This window comes from Manacus vitellinus, unplaced genomic scaffold (genome assembly GCF_001715985.3).
Source record: "Manacus vitellinus isolate BGI_N305 unplaced genomic scaffold, ASM171598v3 scaffold_4_pilon, whole genome shotgun sequence".
NCBI classification, from domain to species: Eukaryota; Metazoa; Chordata; class Aves; order Passeriformes; family Pipridae; genus Manacus; species Manacus vitellinus.
In genome coordinates, this window is record NW_021940604.1 from 43,551,475 (window position 1) to 43,567,810 (window position 16,336).

General features: G+C 39.1%; 1 protein-coding gene across 3 annotated transcripts in view; it reads left to right on the forward strand.

The window, feature by feature from the left end:
• The window catches only part of DST (dystonin), a 277,490-nt gene that overhangs the window by 188,688 nt on the left and 72,466 nt on the right, over nt 1-16,336 (forward strand). For all 3 annotated transcript variants that reach the window (XM_029962798.1, XM_029962799.1, XM_029962797.1), the window contains 6 exons: nt 327-389; nt 1,156-1,391; nt 3,045-3,174; nt 4,779-4,978; nt 6,378-6,873; nt 7,841-9,315. In XM_029962798.1, coding sequence (XP_029818658.1) covers nt 327-389; nt 1,156-1,391; nt 3,045-3,174; nt 4,779-4,978; nt 6,378-6,873; nt 7,841-9,315 — 2,600 coding nt within the window. The remainder of the gene's footprint in view (nt 1-326; nt 390-1,155; nt 1,392-3,044; nt 3,175-4,778; nt 4,979-6,377; nt 6,874-7,840; nt 9,316-16,336) is intronic.

Genomic DNA, 16,336 nt, shown 5'->3' on the forward strand with positions numbered 1-16,336 from the left:
CAGCCATTAACCCAGCACTGCCAAGTCCAGCACTAAACCACGCCCCTAGTGCCATGTCTACATGTCCTTTAAATACCTCCAGGGATGATGTCTCAACCACTTCCCTGGTGGTAAAGGTGCCCTAAGCACATATGAACATATGCACGTGCAATGCATATGCTGTGCATATGCAGTACCACTTATGGTACTAACTGGCTGGAGCTTTATTCTTTATTCTTAATGTTGTAGTAATAGCTATCTTGCTGTTTTGAAGAGGAAATGCCGTGCTGGGGGGTGGTCTTCCTGGGTGGGAGTAAGCATGAGACTTCATCTCTCTTGATCCACAGGTGGCACAATATTAAATGGTGAAGCAGGAGCTCCAGGAACTCAGGATTTCCTGAAAAATAAAGGTCAGTAAAAATTTCAGCATGTGATAAAGAAATGTACTTGCCAATTGCTGATAAATATGGATGTATTTTTTAATGTTGTATATAAATCTGTTTGTTCACATCACCATCTCATAAGAAAATTATATTGACTAGGGAATGATACTAAAATTAATTATAACAATACCTATCATTATTTTCTTTGAAGACAGACTAAATCGGGCTGTGTTTCGTGACTCAAGATATAATTTTATAAATGTATACAAATATATTTTGATATAACACATGGCTTTTGAGAAAAGCCTAATACGTGTCTATGGGGTTTGAAATTTTAACACCCACTAGCACTCACAACACACATATACACAAGTATATGTATACAAAGACACCCATTTCATATACGTTTGTGTCACTGTGACAAAGGATCTTACATAAGACCTTTATATACCGGAACTGTAGCCTAGCATGTTCAACTTTTTGTCAGGGAATTGGTGCTTAAAATACTAAAAAACAACGGGTAGAAAGATTGAAAGGTGTTTATGTAACTGTATGTATTGAAAAACTGATTTCTGTGAAATGAGAAGTCCTTGCAAATAGGAACTTATATTAGCTCATTCAGATGTAGTGTTGCCATATTTAGAGTGAATTGGAAATCACTCTAACACGTTCAGCAACTTCTTATTTGGGGGACTATTAGCTATTGTAACTAGTACTGTTTAGAAGTCCAGGTGATATTGTTTGAAAGGCTTGTAACTTCTAACATAGTTTTTGTGCATTTTTCCTTTTACAGAACTGACAACTGTTCAACAAGCTATGTCTGATGTAAATCACAGTTATGAAGATTTGGGAGTTTTATTGAATGAAAAGATTTCAGAACTAGAAAGTATGCTTTCAAAAATGCAAAATATTCAGGAAGAATCAACCTCAATGATGCATTGGTTGCAAAAAATGGATAAAACTGCATCAGACTGGGAAGCTGCTCCAACTGATAGTGAAGCGGTTAAAGTCCAAGTTGAGCAACATAAGGTAGTTTGTGCCTTCAAAAACATACTCTTTTTTATTGGTTATTGGGCAGATGCTGTGACATAACTGATATCTCAGCCTAGCTTAATGTTGCTGAGAGTATTTAGATGATCCTAGTAACCATGTCAGTCAGGCTTAGAGCAAATCTGGCAAACTCTGTCAGTGGAGAAAGGAGCACCGTGTCAGAGAGAACCAGTTTTGCAGGTCAGAAAATAGTAATTTTGGTGGACAGTTAAAATAGGTGAGGCTCTATTGATTATGCAATTAACTTTTTTGCTCTCCTTAGAGGTTTAAAGGTATATACTAGATTACTTGTAATATCCGAAGGGCTGTATCTGTCCAAAAGCTGTTTCTGCAGCTGCTGATTCGCTGACACTCCACAGACCTCCTGGTCTCTGCAGCTGCAGCAGCTTATGTCTCTTCCAAGGCAGTGTTTCTCTTCAGCAGCCTTGTCATGCTTGTTAAGTTATATAGCTGCACAACAGTCTCCTCCCCACCTTTTAGCTGATTCGAGAAAACCACTGAATCAGCAGTAGGCTTCTGCCCTGTTTCAGCATTGGAGACATATGCTTCCCTAGCAATGAAGGACAGTGTTTACACATGTAAAGGTTCATCTATAAAGGGAAATGCAACGCATAGGGGAAATTCATTCCTTGCTTGTGATTGTGTTTAAACAAGGAACAGAATTTGATTTAACTGAATTTCTTTTATATTTGGCAGGTCATCCTTAAAAATTAACCTGAACATCTACCAATTTTCCTCAGAGCTGGATAACATTCAATCTTAAAATTCAGACTAAGTGTGGAATAAAACTAGCTCTTTATTTTTAACAGAGACTATGCAAAGCTAACATGAGCATCTTACCCCTGGTGTAGTAATGGGAGAATATTCACAAATAGCTGGTAAATTGAATGAGTGCTTAGGCAAGAGTCATCTAATGCAGTTGGACCTTTTACTAGAAGTTCTAAATGAAGTACAGTTTGTTCAGTGTTTATTTTAGTGGGTTTGGGATAATTAAAAAGCAACTCTCCAGGGCAAGCTTTGTTACTTAAGAACATTCGTATGAGAGCCCTTTGCCGGTTGTATAAGAACTGTTCACTTCTGTCTGCAAGAACATCATGAATTTGGATTTGCTGAGGCATGTCAGTCTCCTGTTAGGCCTCATTTTAAGCTATGGTTCTCTTTAAACTATGGTTTTAGGAGATCTACAAGAAACTGTCTGTGACAGCAGGATTTCTACTGAGGTAGAGGCCACACCACACTCCTCTCTGTTGGTGCTATTGGGGTTATTTCTACTGTGAACTGTGCTTTGCAGTAGTCAGTTTGCCTTTTGTACGTTAACAGATTCCAAATATATGTGAATATGATGGGACCTAGTGGAACTTATTTATCTGAATTCTTCTAGTTCTGTCACTTGTTCAAATTAAGCAATAATTATTAATGTAGTTTAAGTCTTTCAGGTTCTCTCTTCCAAAAAACTTTGACCAGCAACATATACCATTATAAGGTGTTTTGAGATTCATAACAGAAAAGTAGTATATAAGTGCCAGATATTTACTGTTTATCTTCATGCTTAGCATCTCAATATTAAGGACTTCAAACTTCACCATTCCTCTTTAGTCTCTTATTTATTTATTTTATCATTGAAATTTGCAGCTTTTTGAAACTGAATTAAAGCAAAGTGCTAATAAAGTGCAGGAACTAAAGGACAAAGTAACAGAGCTGCTGGAGAAGAACTCTGACTCTCCCGAGGCACCTAAGTGGAGACAAACATTGGATAAAATAGGTACTTCAGTAAAGCTGTATCATAGATCAGTGATTTGGAAGTTGTTTTATTACGAACTTTTTAATGTATTACCAATCACTAGTATTTTTAGTATTTTTCTCCCTCCTACCCCTTAAATTCTGTGGAAATAACTCCCTTAACAGGAGTATAGATCTGGAGTAATGATAGTGATGTCCACAGGCTTTGCATTTGTATCAGTGCAGTTGAGAGAGGCTATAGCTTGACTCCCTGCTTTAGAGGGCTTTACCTTTTATCTGCAGTTAAAACTTGACTGACCAGTTGCTACTCAAGATACATGTTTTATTCTTCTTACACAATACAACAGATTAAGTTGATTCTAATTTCATGTAAAGAACAGTTTGAGTTGTTGGTAATGCTCTTTTACATGTTTTTTTTCCCCATGAACTAATGGCTTTTGTCATTTGGTAGGTTTGGTAACCTTTTACTGTTTTCTAAAACTGATTCTATACATTTTGCCAAAAAAAAGGGGGGAAATGACCATGTTTGGACAGTAGATTTTGAGATATTGCAGTGCATAATTGTCATAAGCTTTTAAAGATTCTTTTTAGGTTTGCCATATTTTAAATAAATTATAGGTCAGTCTTGTTCCATAGTGATAGGCATTTCTATAGCTACACCAACAGTAACGTCGAAGCTGAGGATTTTTCCAGTCTGTCCTGTTTTAAGTGAAACTCTGAAAAGTTTAAGTAGCAGGTAAGATCTCCAAGAGATCTTTTGTAATGTTGAAAGGGAATTAATACAGAATGAGCAGAGGTCAAAGACTGTGAAGCAGCAAAAAGGAATTGAAAAAACCAAAGATGAAGATCAGGGACAGGGAGAATTAGCAAGATACCAGAGCTGACTGAGCAAGCACTGACAGTTTCACAGAGGGGAAGGGGAAAGTTGCAAGACTGTAAGACTCAATGTCTCCTCTGGAAGCCACTTGCCACAAGTGGAAAAGACCATATGTTGGCGTAGATGTGAACCTAAGCTCACACAGTACTTTTGCAATAGCTATGTGCAGAAGTATTCTCATTGCCTGTCATTAGGTACCTTGTTTAGATGTCTAAATGAGACAGGTAATCTCCACAGGCTTTGAAAGCAGATGTTTGAAAGAGTTTGAGAGAGTTTGAAAGAGTTTGAAAGAGTTAGGCTTTTTCAGACAGCTGTTCAAAGTTGAAGCCTAAATTAGGGTTTCTGCTAACCCTTATAAAGGTATGAGGTTTTTTTACTGAATAAGAAGGAAGATTTGTCTCTCTAGATCAGGCACCTGAGTTATAACTGAGTACAGCCCTCTGGCTTTAATGTCATTTGAGACCAAAGCCTAAATTTAGGGGTATTTCATTTAGTAATATGCTAGTCCAGTTTTATTACATGTTGTATATTCATTGGTCTAAAAATTCCACAAGTGTCTGACCTTCATCCAAATGTATATGGGTCTGACTGTTAAAATATGTATTTGCCGAGTCACTGCAATAAGGCATCTGGAGTTAATCATCAAAAAGCCTTATGAGAGAGCTCTCTTTATGTTTCATATATAGTCTGCTGTCTGACAACCCATCTGCTAGAATATGCATGCAATATGTTAACATTATCATTGTTAGATTCCAAATGGAAAGAGCTCAATCAAGTTACATCTGAGAGACAACAAAAACTGGAGGAGTCATCAAACTACCTGACCCAGTTCCAGACAGCAGAAGCCCAGCTAAAGCACTGGCTTGTAGAAAAAGAGCTGATGGTCAGTGTGCTGGGACCACTATCAATTGATCCTAATATGCTGAATACACAAAAGCAACAGGTTCAGGTGAGTAGTGCCAACATACATTATTGATTTCCATTTCTTCTGGTATTTTTCTATTAGCAAAGTACTGTTTTGCATCTAGAGTAGATAGTGGTTAGTATGATCCATTAGATTTGTTTATCAGCTTAAGTCATAGTTGACTACAGTAATTACAAGAAAAAATTATCATAGGAATGAAGAGAGATCAGTACAGCTAAAGGAAAAAATGTTGAGAAGATACTGATCCTCTGATAGATTTTTTTTTTGTTTTGACCGTAGTGTGGTTTCTCTGGAGTGGAATGAAAATATCTCTTTGGATTTTATTAATTTGACATCTTATGGTCATTCTTTATTACAGTCTAGGCTTAGAACTAGCTTTTTGAGATTTTATTCAATAGACTGTGCCAGTAGCTAACAAAAATACAAAGGCAAGTGAAATGCAATACTGTGGATAGATATGAGGCCAAGGGTGTAAAAAACAGAAGAAAGTATAATGAAAAAGTGGAGCAGTTTGCTGACAGCAATACAGCAAACTGCAAACAAAAGAAACAAAAGTGAAATCAGATGAGGTTTCATAATGTAGAAATTTTAATTTCAAACATTTCTATTGCTGCCAGGTAATCTAAACTGATGAGAAAAAACATATTTTTTGCAAAAAATTATTAAAGCTGCAATATAATTATTGATTAAAATGAAGTGCTTAAAACATGAACTGTGTTCTAAGATTATGTGAAAATGACTCAAAATTGGTTTGTAAGTGCTTCAAAAATCTAGACTGATGGCATAAAACCATAGTGTATCACTTAACAGTCCTTAAAAGTTCAACCTAATTGACTTAAAAAGAAAGGGTTTGGAATGTTCTGTAAAGTAAAAGCATTATATTTTTCCCTTCTTCTGCAAGCACTGTGACTTACTGTCAAAAAAAAAATACCAGAAACCAGTGATATAAACTTTAAAGGTCTCAGAGTACACATTCAGTAATTTTGTGAATTATCCAGGTATTTTCTGTGCTTTAATAATGCATTGCAGTATTATGTCAGAATACACCTTCTTTGAAGTTCTATCTTAAGAGAAATACCAAAACTGTCTAGGAAAGAAGACACTACTTGAAACTAAACAGCACTTACTTTACTTGGTGTGGTTACTTAATTACTGTGATATCAACAGAATTCATTGTTTAGTTGTATCTCCTGGTTGAATTTCCATTAGATGATATGTAAATTCACCTCATTTTTTTCTGGTTCTTTGATGTAAATGCTTAAAAACAACACAGTTTATGTGTAGAAGGTGCCTTTATTTCACTGGCTTTTAAGGTCAGAGATTGATTAGAGAGCTTAGATACAACAAATTCTACATGATTTTTGTCAGAAGCACTTTTCTTTTTCTCATGAGGTAAATGCTTTTTAAAATTCTCTTTTTCTAGATTCTGCTCAAAGAGTTTGACACCAGAAAACCACAGTATGAGCAGTTAACTATGGCTGGTGAAGGGATTCTGAAGAGACCTGGTGAACATCCACCCTCACATGAAATTGTAAAAGAGCAACTGGCAGCTGTGGCACAGAAATGGGACAGTCTAACTGGCCAGCTGAGGAAGAGATGTGACCGAATTGACCAAGCCATTGTGAAAAGCACAGAGTATCAAAGTCTACTCAGAACTCTATCTGATAAGCTAAGTGCCTTGGATAATAAGCTAAGCAGCAGCCTGGCTGTGAGTACACAACCTGATGCTGTGAAACAACAACTGGAAATTGCTAGAGAATTGAAGGAGGAAATAGAACAGGAAATGAAGAATATAAATGCCGCGCAAACCCTTTGTGAAGAGCTGTCAACACTAGTTGGGGAAGAGTATTTGAAAGCAGAACTTACAAGACAGCTAGATGGCATCTTAAAATTGTTTAAGGATATTGAGCAAAAATCAGGTTAGTATTTACTTAAAGAAAAATAGTAATTAAAGCATAAAGTTAAACATGACTTTATGATAGAGATATTGAGTTAACTGAGCCTGATGCCAGCTCTCTATCTAGTCCATTCCCCAAGCAGTTGTACGTTAGAATTTGTGAGAGTCCCCATACCTTGAAAAAGTAAGAACACTACTTGGGATCTCTACTGAAAAGTTTTGGAGAGAATTTGAAGTACAGTAGCAGGACTTCTTTTCTCATCTCTTCCTTCCTCACCTTCACTGAATTAGAATACCAAAAGAGGATGCTGTTCATTGAGCTGTCTAACTTCATTGGGGCAGATGTAAGCCAAAATCATAATTTTTAGGCAAGAACCCCTTAATGTCTTGGAGGAACACAGTGACAATTGTATAAAACTGCCTGTGACATAAGGGGGCATGTAGTCTGCAGCCTTCCCTTACCCTGTGAGCACAGAACTGAGCAAGTAATACACTGCAAGTGATATCATGCTTTGTTGTCCCTAGCAGCCTCAGTTTTAGCTTTTTAATTTCCTCTGGTCGCAAGGAACTTCGAAGGATCTTCCTAAGAACACATATTGCCTGCAGGCCATGAGTTAGACACTACTAGGTTAGACCACTTAATATTCTCTGTGCTTACACTTCATAATACCATAAAACACGATTGTGTGGTTTTTACCCCCAAAACCTGCCTGAAGGGGATTCATGTAGACACAAATTGGCTAAGCTTACCTTGTTTGATTCATGTTCTAATGCCTTCACTGCTCTGCTGTATAATAGACATGAGTCTGTCCCTTGCAAAAAGCTTCGTTGACTTGGTTGTCTGCCAGTCAAACACCACATTCAAAGGACCAGCTTTCCTTACATTAATGATTATGTAATTGTGTAATAGAATCAATATTAGGTTTTTTTTCCATTGAATACTAGCAGATCTGACAAAATGAATCTCTGTAATGTCTTCTCTTTTGTAGATAACCATGTTCAGCAGCTTCAGTCAGCATACACCACTTCTCATCAGTTCCAGCAAATGTCTAAGGACTTTCAGACCTGGCTAAGCAAAAAGAAAGAAGAGCTGAACCAGGCTCGTCCTGTGTCAGCCAAACTTGATGTCTTGCAATCACTAATTGAAGAGCAGAAAGAATTTAAGAAGACAATGACTGATCAGATTGGTTCATATGAAAGAATTGTTGCAGAAGGAGAAAGTATTTTACAGAAGACTCAAGGAGCTGACAAAGCAGCATTACAATCCCAAATTGCTACGCTCAGAAATAACTGGGATGAAATTAATAAACAGGTAAAAGAAAGGGAAGATAAATTAACAGATTGTCTGGATAAAGCCTTCAAATACAAGGAGCATGTAGAAAATCTGCAGCCATGGATACAGAAGTGCCAAAGCAACCTGTGTGAATTAAAAGTTGGCATAAACCCTATTGAAATAGAGAATTCTATTGCTCAGGTGAGGGCATGGCAGAAGGACCTGGATAAACACCATGGGATGGTGGAGCTATTAAATAATTCTACTGAAAGTTTGCTCAGGGCAAGTCAAACAGATAAAGAAATTATTCAAGAAGAAACGAAGGTGCTGAATCAGAATGTGAATGTGGTTACAGAACAGTTACATAAGAAGAGAGAGTGCTTGGAAAATATGGCACAAAGACTGAAAGAGTTTCAGGAATCATCCAGGGAAACTGAAAAACAGCTTAAAAGTGCCAAAGAGCATCTGGAAGCTCATGACTCACTTGGACCTCAGTCATTCAGCAACAAACACCTGACAATGATGCAGGCCCAGCAGAAAGCCTTGCAGGCTTTAAAGCCTCATGTCGATCTAGCAAAAAAGCTTGCCCAAGACCTGGTAGTAGAAGCTTCTGATTCAGCAGGTGTTTCTGACCTTTTGCTCCAAGCTGAATCTTTGGAGCAAGAATACACTGCAGTGAACAAGCAGGTTGAAGATAGGTGCTCATTCTTAGAGACAAAACTTCAGGGAATCGGCCATTTCCAAAACAGCATCCGAGAGATGTTCTCTCAGTTTGCAGAGTTTGATGATGAACTTGATAGCATGGCTCCAGTGGGGAGAGATCTCAAGGTATTGCAATCACAGAGAGAGGACTTAAAATATTTCCTGAAAAAGTTGGAGGATCTTATAATGAATAATGAAAATGCTAATAAAAATTGTAAAATGATGCTAGCCACAGAAGCTGAAGCTTCTCCTGACCTTGTTGGTATAAAGAGAGACTTGGAAGCTTTAAATAAACAATGCAACAAGCTACTAGACAGAGCAAAAGCCAGGAAAGATCAAGTAGAGGATACTATTTGCCGTGTTGAGGAGTTTTATAGTAAGCTAAAAGAATTTTCCAATCTGCTTGGGAGAGCCGAAGAACATGAAGAGTCACAAGGTCCTGTTGGAATGGAAACAGAGACAATTAATCAGCAGCTGAATACATTCAAGGTAGGAAGATTACTTTCTTGCTACTATAAAGTATTTTACCACAATACAACTTTATTAAACATCATAGGGAAAGAGATTGGTTACATGCAGACCTTGGAGGAATCTTGTTTCACAGCAGTCTGTTCTGCCTGTATGCTTTTTATCTGTTTTAAATTAGTATCTTCTCATGGGTCCTCAAAAGCTTTCCTTTGCTACAGCTTGGCAGATACTGCAAACTTTGCATCCCAGCTCCTAGTTCCTGCACTCCAGTTCCTTCTTCACCTCTCTTCATTATCTTGTTACCCTCTGTAATCCATCTGCCTTTTCCATTTTTGGGAAACTGTGTATTGTCTCTATTTGATGTCCATGTATTGCACAACTTTTTTCTTCACTGTGGTGTGAATTTTAGACTCCAGTATTCACATACTAGACCACATTCACTTTGCTCATCTGAGTAGTTTAGGGTTTTTTTTTCACATGGGTATAGGCTTCAGCATATGTAGATTTAAGATGTTACTTTTTGCCATTTTGTCTTCTGATACACTGGCCAGTTTTACCTCACTGAGTGCCACCCTTACCTAGAAACATCCTAGTAAAAAGACAACAGGCAAAATGAGCCCCCTGTTATACTGGGAGTTTGCTGTAGCATCCTTATCCAAAATGTGCTGTGGAGCTTCTGTGTGTAGCTTTTATAATATGGCAGTAAGCAATCCTTGTCCAGCTCAAAAAAATGCATTACAGTGATAGTGAGTGTTAACTGAGCTTTGGTGCTGAAATGAAGTACAGACATTTGCTTGGTTTAGGTTATAATTAATGAATTTCCAGTGCTCAGTAGAAAGATTTATAAATCCTATAGATGTAAGCAGTGTTTGAAGAAGATCATAAATTTCCTAATTGCTATATGGTAGCACCGAATATTCTGTGCTGCTTTGGTTTCATTCCAATCTAATATTGATTCAAATGTTTGTATGACTTGTACATTAGTTGACCCCTAATGATAAAACCAAACCTTCATAACAGGATTCGATAAGCTATGCTGTTAAAAATTTGATGACCTTGGAAAACAGTCATAACACATAGAATCAACTGGGTTGGAAAAGACCTCTGAGATCAAGTCCAACCCTTGATCCAACACCACTGTGGTTACTAGACCATGGCACTAAGTGCCACATCCAGTCTCATCTTAAAAACCTCCAGGGAGGCTGAATCCACCACCTCCTTGGGCAGCCCATTTCAATGTCTGATTACTCTCTCTGTAAAAAATTTTTTCCTAATATCCAACCTAAACCTCCCCTGGCAGAGTTTAAGATCATGCCTGGGAGAAGAGACTGATCCCCACCTGGCTACAACCTCCTTTCAGGTAGCTGTAGAGAGTGATGAGGTCTCCCTTGGGCCTAACTATATTCCTAAACTCTTCCTGAGTAGCCAGCCCTTTTTTCCATAGTCAGTAAGCTCTCTTTTTTCCCCTAATTTCCTTCAAAATCTCCCTGTTCAGCCAGGCTGGATGTCTTTACTGCCAGCTTGCCTTTCGGCACACTGGGACAGCCTGCTTCTGTGCATTCAAGACTTGCTTCTTGAAGCATGTCCATCCCTCGTGGACCCCTTTGTTTTCAAGGGCTGTTTCCAAGGTATCCTCTGAACCAGTCTTCTTAGTAGGCCAAAATCTGCCCTCCAAAAGTCCAGGGTAGAAGTTTTATTGATGGCCTTCTTTGTGTCCTTGAGTATTGAAAACTCAATTATTTCATGGTCACTGTGCCCCAGATGGCCTCCGACCACCACATCTCCCACCAGCCCCTCTCTGTTTGTGGACAGCAGGTCTAGCAGGACCCCACCCCTGGTAGGTTCATTTACCAGCTGGAGCAGGAAATTATCCTCTATACACTCTAGGAATCTCCTAGACTGCCTCTACTCTGCTGTGTTGAGTTTCCAGCAGACATCTGGCAGGTTAAAATCACCCACAAGGAGAAGGGCTGGCGATTTTGAGATGCCTCCCAGCTGCTTGTAGAATAATTCATCACCCTCATTCATCCTGGCTGGGTGGTCTGTAACAGACTCCCACCAGGATGTCAGCCTTGTTGGCCTTCCCCCTGACTCTGATCCACAGGCACTCAACCTTATCATTACTGACTTCAAGTTCTACAGAGTCAAGAGACTCTCTAACATACAGAGCCACTCCTTCACCTCTCCTACCTTACCTGTCCCTTCTGAAGAGCTTGTAGCCATCCATGGCAGCACTCCAGTCATGCGAGTTATCCCACCACGTTTCCATGATGGCAACTACATCACAGCTTTCCTGCTGCACAGTGGCTTCCAGCTCCTCTTGTTTGTTGCCCATATTGTGTGCATTGGTGTACATGCACTTCAGCTGGCCTGCTGATTTCACTTCTAACTCTGTCTTTCCACCCTTAGGTTCATCTCTGGAGAACTTTGTTTCAACCCTTTCCCCCTTCAAACATAGTTTAAAGCCCTCCTGATCAGCCCTGACAACTTATGGGCTAGAGTCCTTTTGCCCTTGCTAGATAGATGAAGCCCATCTAACTCGAGCAGGCTCAGTACCATAGAATTTGCCCCATGGTTGAAAAAACCAAAATTCTGCCGGTGGTGCCAATCCTTTAGCCACCTATTGATAAGGTGAGTTTTCCTACTCCTCTCCTCATTCATCCCTGCTACTGCAGGAACTGAGGTGAACACCACCTGTGCTCCTGTCCCATTAACTAATAACTAATCGACCCAGTGCCTTGAAGTCCTTTTCATTAGCCTGGTACCTCTTTCATTAATGTCATCACTGCCAGCCTGGACCAGCAGCAGTGGATCAGAGGGCCAGATTAGTTCAGGGAGTCTCCTACTAATATCTCTCACCCAGGCCCTGGGAAGGCAGCAGACTTCCCTATAGGATGGGTCCAGTCTGCATATAGGGCCTTCAGTTCCCCTCAGAAGGGAGTTGCCTACTACAATTACCCTTCTTTTTTTCTTTATAGCTGTGGTTGTATCCGTCTGGTAGATGGGGTGCAACCTGAAGACCCTCTAGACAGATCCTCTTCTTGACTGCCCTCTGCCTGACTGGGTCCAGGGCCTCAGACCTGTTCTTTAAGGGCACCTGGGGAGGTGATGGAGGTCGAGAGGGGATTCCTTTACCTCTTCGATTGGGGACCTGTTTCCATTTCCCCCCCATCTAGTTGGTTTGCTCCATCTGCCTGATGGCAGGAGGGGCAGGGCACCACTGTCTGCTGATGGACTTCCTTTGGAGTCGAAAGGGTATGACTCCACCAGTCTATTTCCCTTTCACTTTCCCTAATACTTCTTAGCCTCTCCACTTCTTCCTTGAGCTCTGCCACTAAGCACAGCAAATCATTCTCCTGCTCGCATCATACGCAGGTGTCTCTCACACTGTTCTCTGGTACCAACACCAGGCTCAGACACTCTGTGCAGCCAGTCATTACATGCCTGGCCCAACAGAGGGTGCGTTTTGCTTGTTTAAGAAAGGAAAACTAAACCAGAAAACTTTCATCTGGGAATTTCGAATGGAAGTTACTGTGAGTTTTGATGATCTTTAGGAATGCATAAATAGAGATGAAAATCTTGAACAAATAGTTACATAGTAAATCCTTCCATGTAGACTGGGAGGATTAAAATTGTATGCCAGTCTGTCTCAAATTCAAAAAGAAACAAATGGCTTTTCTTTGTATATGGTTTGTAAAACACTTTGGATATTGGAAAATAACAACAGCTGCTGCCTACACTGACTGTACAGGATTTCAGTTGTAGCCAGTTTGAGATTTTACGGCATTTCTTACATTTTCAAACTTCAGGTGCGGCTTCAGGTCTTTGTTAATATATGGTTCTTTGTCTACAAAGAACAATGCTTCTAGGAGGTAGCAGCCTGATGAGCAGATGGTAGAAGAACCCAGTTCCCTGTGTGTTGTGTCAGTGATGTAGTTTGTTTATGACTTGAAAACAACACAGCAATTGTACAGGTTGGGAGTAAGAGCCTTCTCTGGTCTGTGCAGACTTGTGGGGAGACAGTGTCCCCACAACACAAGAGTTGGTGTGGTAAGAAGACCAAAAAACCTGAGGAGACAAAGAAGAACAGTAATAGCAACGTTTATATCCAGAAGTATACTCTGGGACTGTATTTATGTTAGATATTTATAAGTTTAGAAATCTGTTTTGCTTGAAGCAACTGTTTTAGGCCATGCTTTTGCTTATGAGTAAAAAACACAGTGCCATTAAACAGGAGGTAGAGGAAGATGGAAAGACGAAGGGATTGTTTAAATAAATGAAGAGCAAATGCAGAAATAAAGCAGCAGAGTGAGGAGTCTTTGAAGAAAGGAAATAGGGAGATCAGAATGGGAAATTTTATTAGGTGAGGATGTAGTTAGTGAAGGGAGAATGATAGCAGGAGGATAAGGATCAACTTTCCCAATACTTGATGTCAGTGCTACTGGGACATATCAGAATTACAGTACGTAATCTACCTGTTCATACTCTTTACCCTTCTACCTGAGACAGCAAACTGTAGGAGGACTGGCTCCCACAAATCCTGCTCCACTTGTGGTGTATTTACTCATGTTTGTGCACGTACGCAAACACACACAACGTGAAAATGTGATTGTGGCCACAGAAACACAGTCTGTCTCCTTATGGCTTTAGCTTCTGTGGTCAGCTACAATCAACTTCTATTCCTCAAGAGTAAAGCAAAAGAGTTGTTCTTTGGTATAGGTGTATTCGCATGAAATCTTCACTTTCTTCAGGGGAGGATCTCGTGTAATAGGCCAGAGGTGGTTTATGTGGTTTGACCAATTTTCATGTACAAAGAGTACACGATGTTAAAATGCATATTAAAAAAACCCCACAACTGGCCTTGAATTGTATATGTATATCTAAATACATATGCATACTTGTTTTATTTATATTTCTTCTTCGTAATCTACTTATTCCAGTCAGTATAGAGTGTTAAATTGAGTAGTTACTGTCAGTGTTAAACAATGTTTATTTACAATGCAGATACAAAATTTGCTTTCTGTAAATGAAAATCTCCTGAGTAGTTAATTTGAAAGTAGAACCATGTCTCTTACTTCACTTCAGGAAGAGTATAATCAAATGAAGAATTTGTCTCAATATAAACCACACAAAATTAATTGCTAATTCACTCAGCTTTGTAAGACATTTTTTTCCCAAAGTCTGTACCACAATGTGTAGATTAGTCCTGAAAGGAAATTTCAGTAAATTAGGTTTGTTGAGGTACACTGAGTCTGCCACCATTCTTTAAAAGCAAAACAAAAAAGAATTGTGCAAATGGACTGAACCGAACACCCTGGGTTTCAGTAGCTGCACAGTGCTAAGATTTTTGCAGTGGAAGCAGCATTTGCAGCTAGTTTCTCTCTGAAATAGAGAAAGAACCCAAAGTTGAATCTTGCTTGAAACCTTTGCACAATTCTTTGTACTGCCATTAAAAGGCATTCTTCTTAGTAAAACCAACATGGCACTGTTACAGCTTTCATCAGTATATAGTTTGTTTGATTTTTGCTTTTATTTTTGAACAAAAGTAGATATAGTAATTAGAGGTTGCTGTCTAATTGGGCTTTGTGGGAATTTTTAGCTAGCCTGAGTATTCCTGCCAATGAGCTTGAACTAAGATTTTAATTGGCTTATGTTATAGAATCACAGAATCATTTAGGTTGGAAAAGACCTTTAAGAACATCAAGCCCAACCATTAACTCAGCACTGCCAAGTCCACCACTAAACCATGTCCCTAAATGCCACATCTGTATGTCTTTTCTTAGTTTTGCGTGTCTGTCTTCTGATTTTCATTTTGAAGGCAAATAATATTGAAAGAATAATCAGAGGTTTCTTATTGAGCTAAATGTTGCATAACCCATGCACTGGTTTACAAATGCTGGAATAAGATACTGAAACCTTCCTAACTACTGCAGTTAGGGTCTTTGTTGAAAAGCAAAGGTAATTATAAGCAACTATTTAAATTTTTTTGAAGTATTGGCTTTGACAGTGACTGATCTGTCATATGAAATTTTTCAGTATAAACAGTGAAAAATGGTATTTTTTTATCTGTTAATAAAATTTGCTGTTGAACAAATACAAACTAATTTCAGTTATATACTTCCCCTACAAAATGATGCAGCACTTTCTGAATTCAATAAGGATCTGTTTGTGGGTGTTTTGGTTGAGAATAGCCATGATGACAGGACCTCTAAATGCTTTTCTCATCTTTGCCATTATAGTATCTTAGGTAGAGAATCCAGAAGTGAGTACCTGTTTGGCATAATTTCAATGTTATATGGCTGCTCACCAGAGAGGAGGAAGAGAGAATTTGTCTTGCATGACGTTAGTGTTTTGATATGTAGCTGACTGTTTATCAAGCAAATCAATAAACATGAGGTGTGGTGTGTTTGTATTTCTTGCATACAGTGTATTCTGCTTGCTGCTTAATGCGGAAAGCTCCAGCTGATTGTAGTGAATGCACTGGGCTGTTTTAGCACTAAGTGCCATATGCTGTCCTTAAACTGAGGTCTGAATTGTCCCTGTAACTGATAGCTGCAGTCACACAAGCAGCTCAGGTCATTAGGGGTATGGTTTCTCCTGGAGGAGAGCTGCTGGATCATGGCAGCTCCTTCTGTACTGTTGGTGAGTTACCTGTGAGTCTCCCAACCCTTCAGCTCCATGACTATGAGCTAGAAGTGTAGATGCAAAGTGTTGAACTGTATTTAAAAGATGTAAATGTCCAAAACTTGAATCTTTGTCCTGATAGGCTGGTTTTGGGCTGCAATAAATCCCATTTAAAAAAAAAAAAAAAAGGAAAAAAAATGTCTTGCCGATATAGATAGGTTTTTTTTCCAGTACTTTAATGTTTCTTTTGGTGGGAGCTGGGTTGTTCAGGTGGTGGCTGCCCTCTCAGCCAATGCCACCCTAAGCTGTTGCCTTAGAGTCAGGAACCAGACTGAAGAGAGTCAAAACTGGACTGAGCGTCTCACTTTGCATGTCAGATGGAGCAATGTGCAACTATTCCAACACCTAATCTAAACAC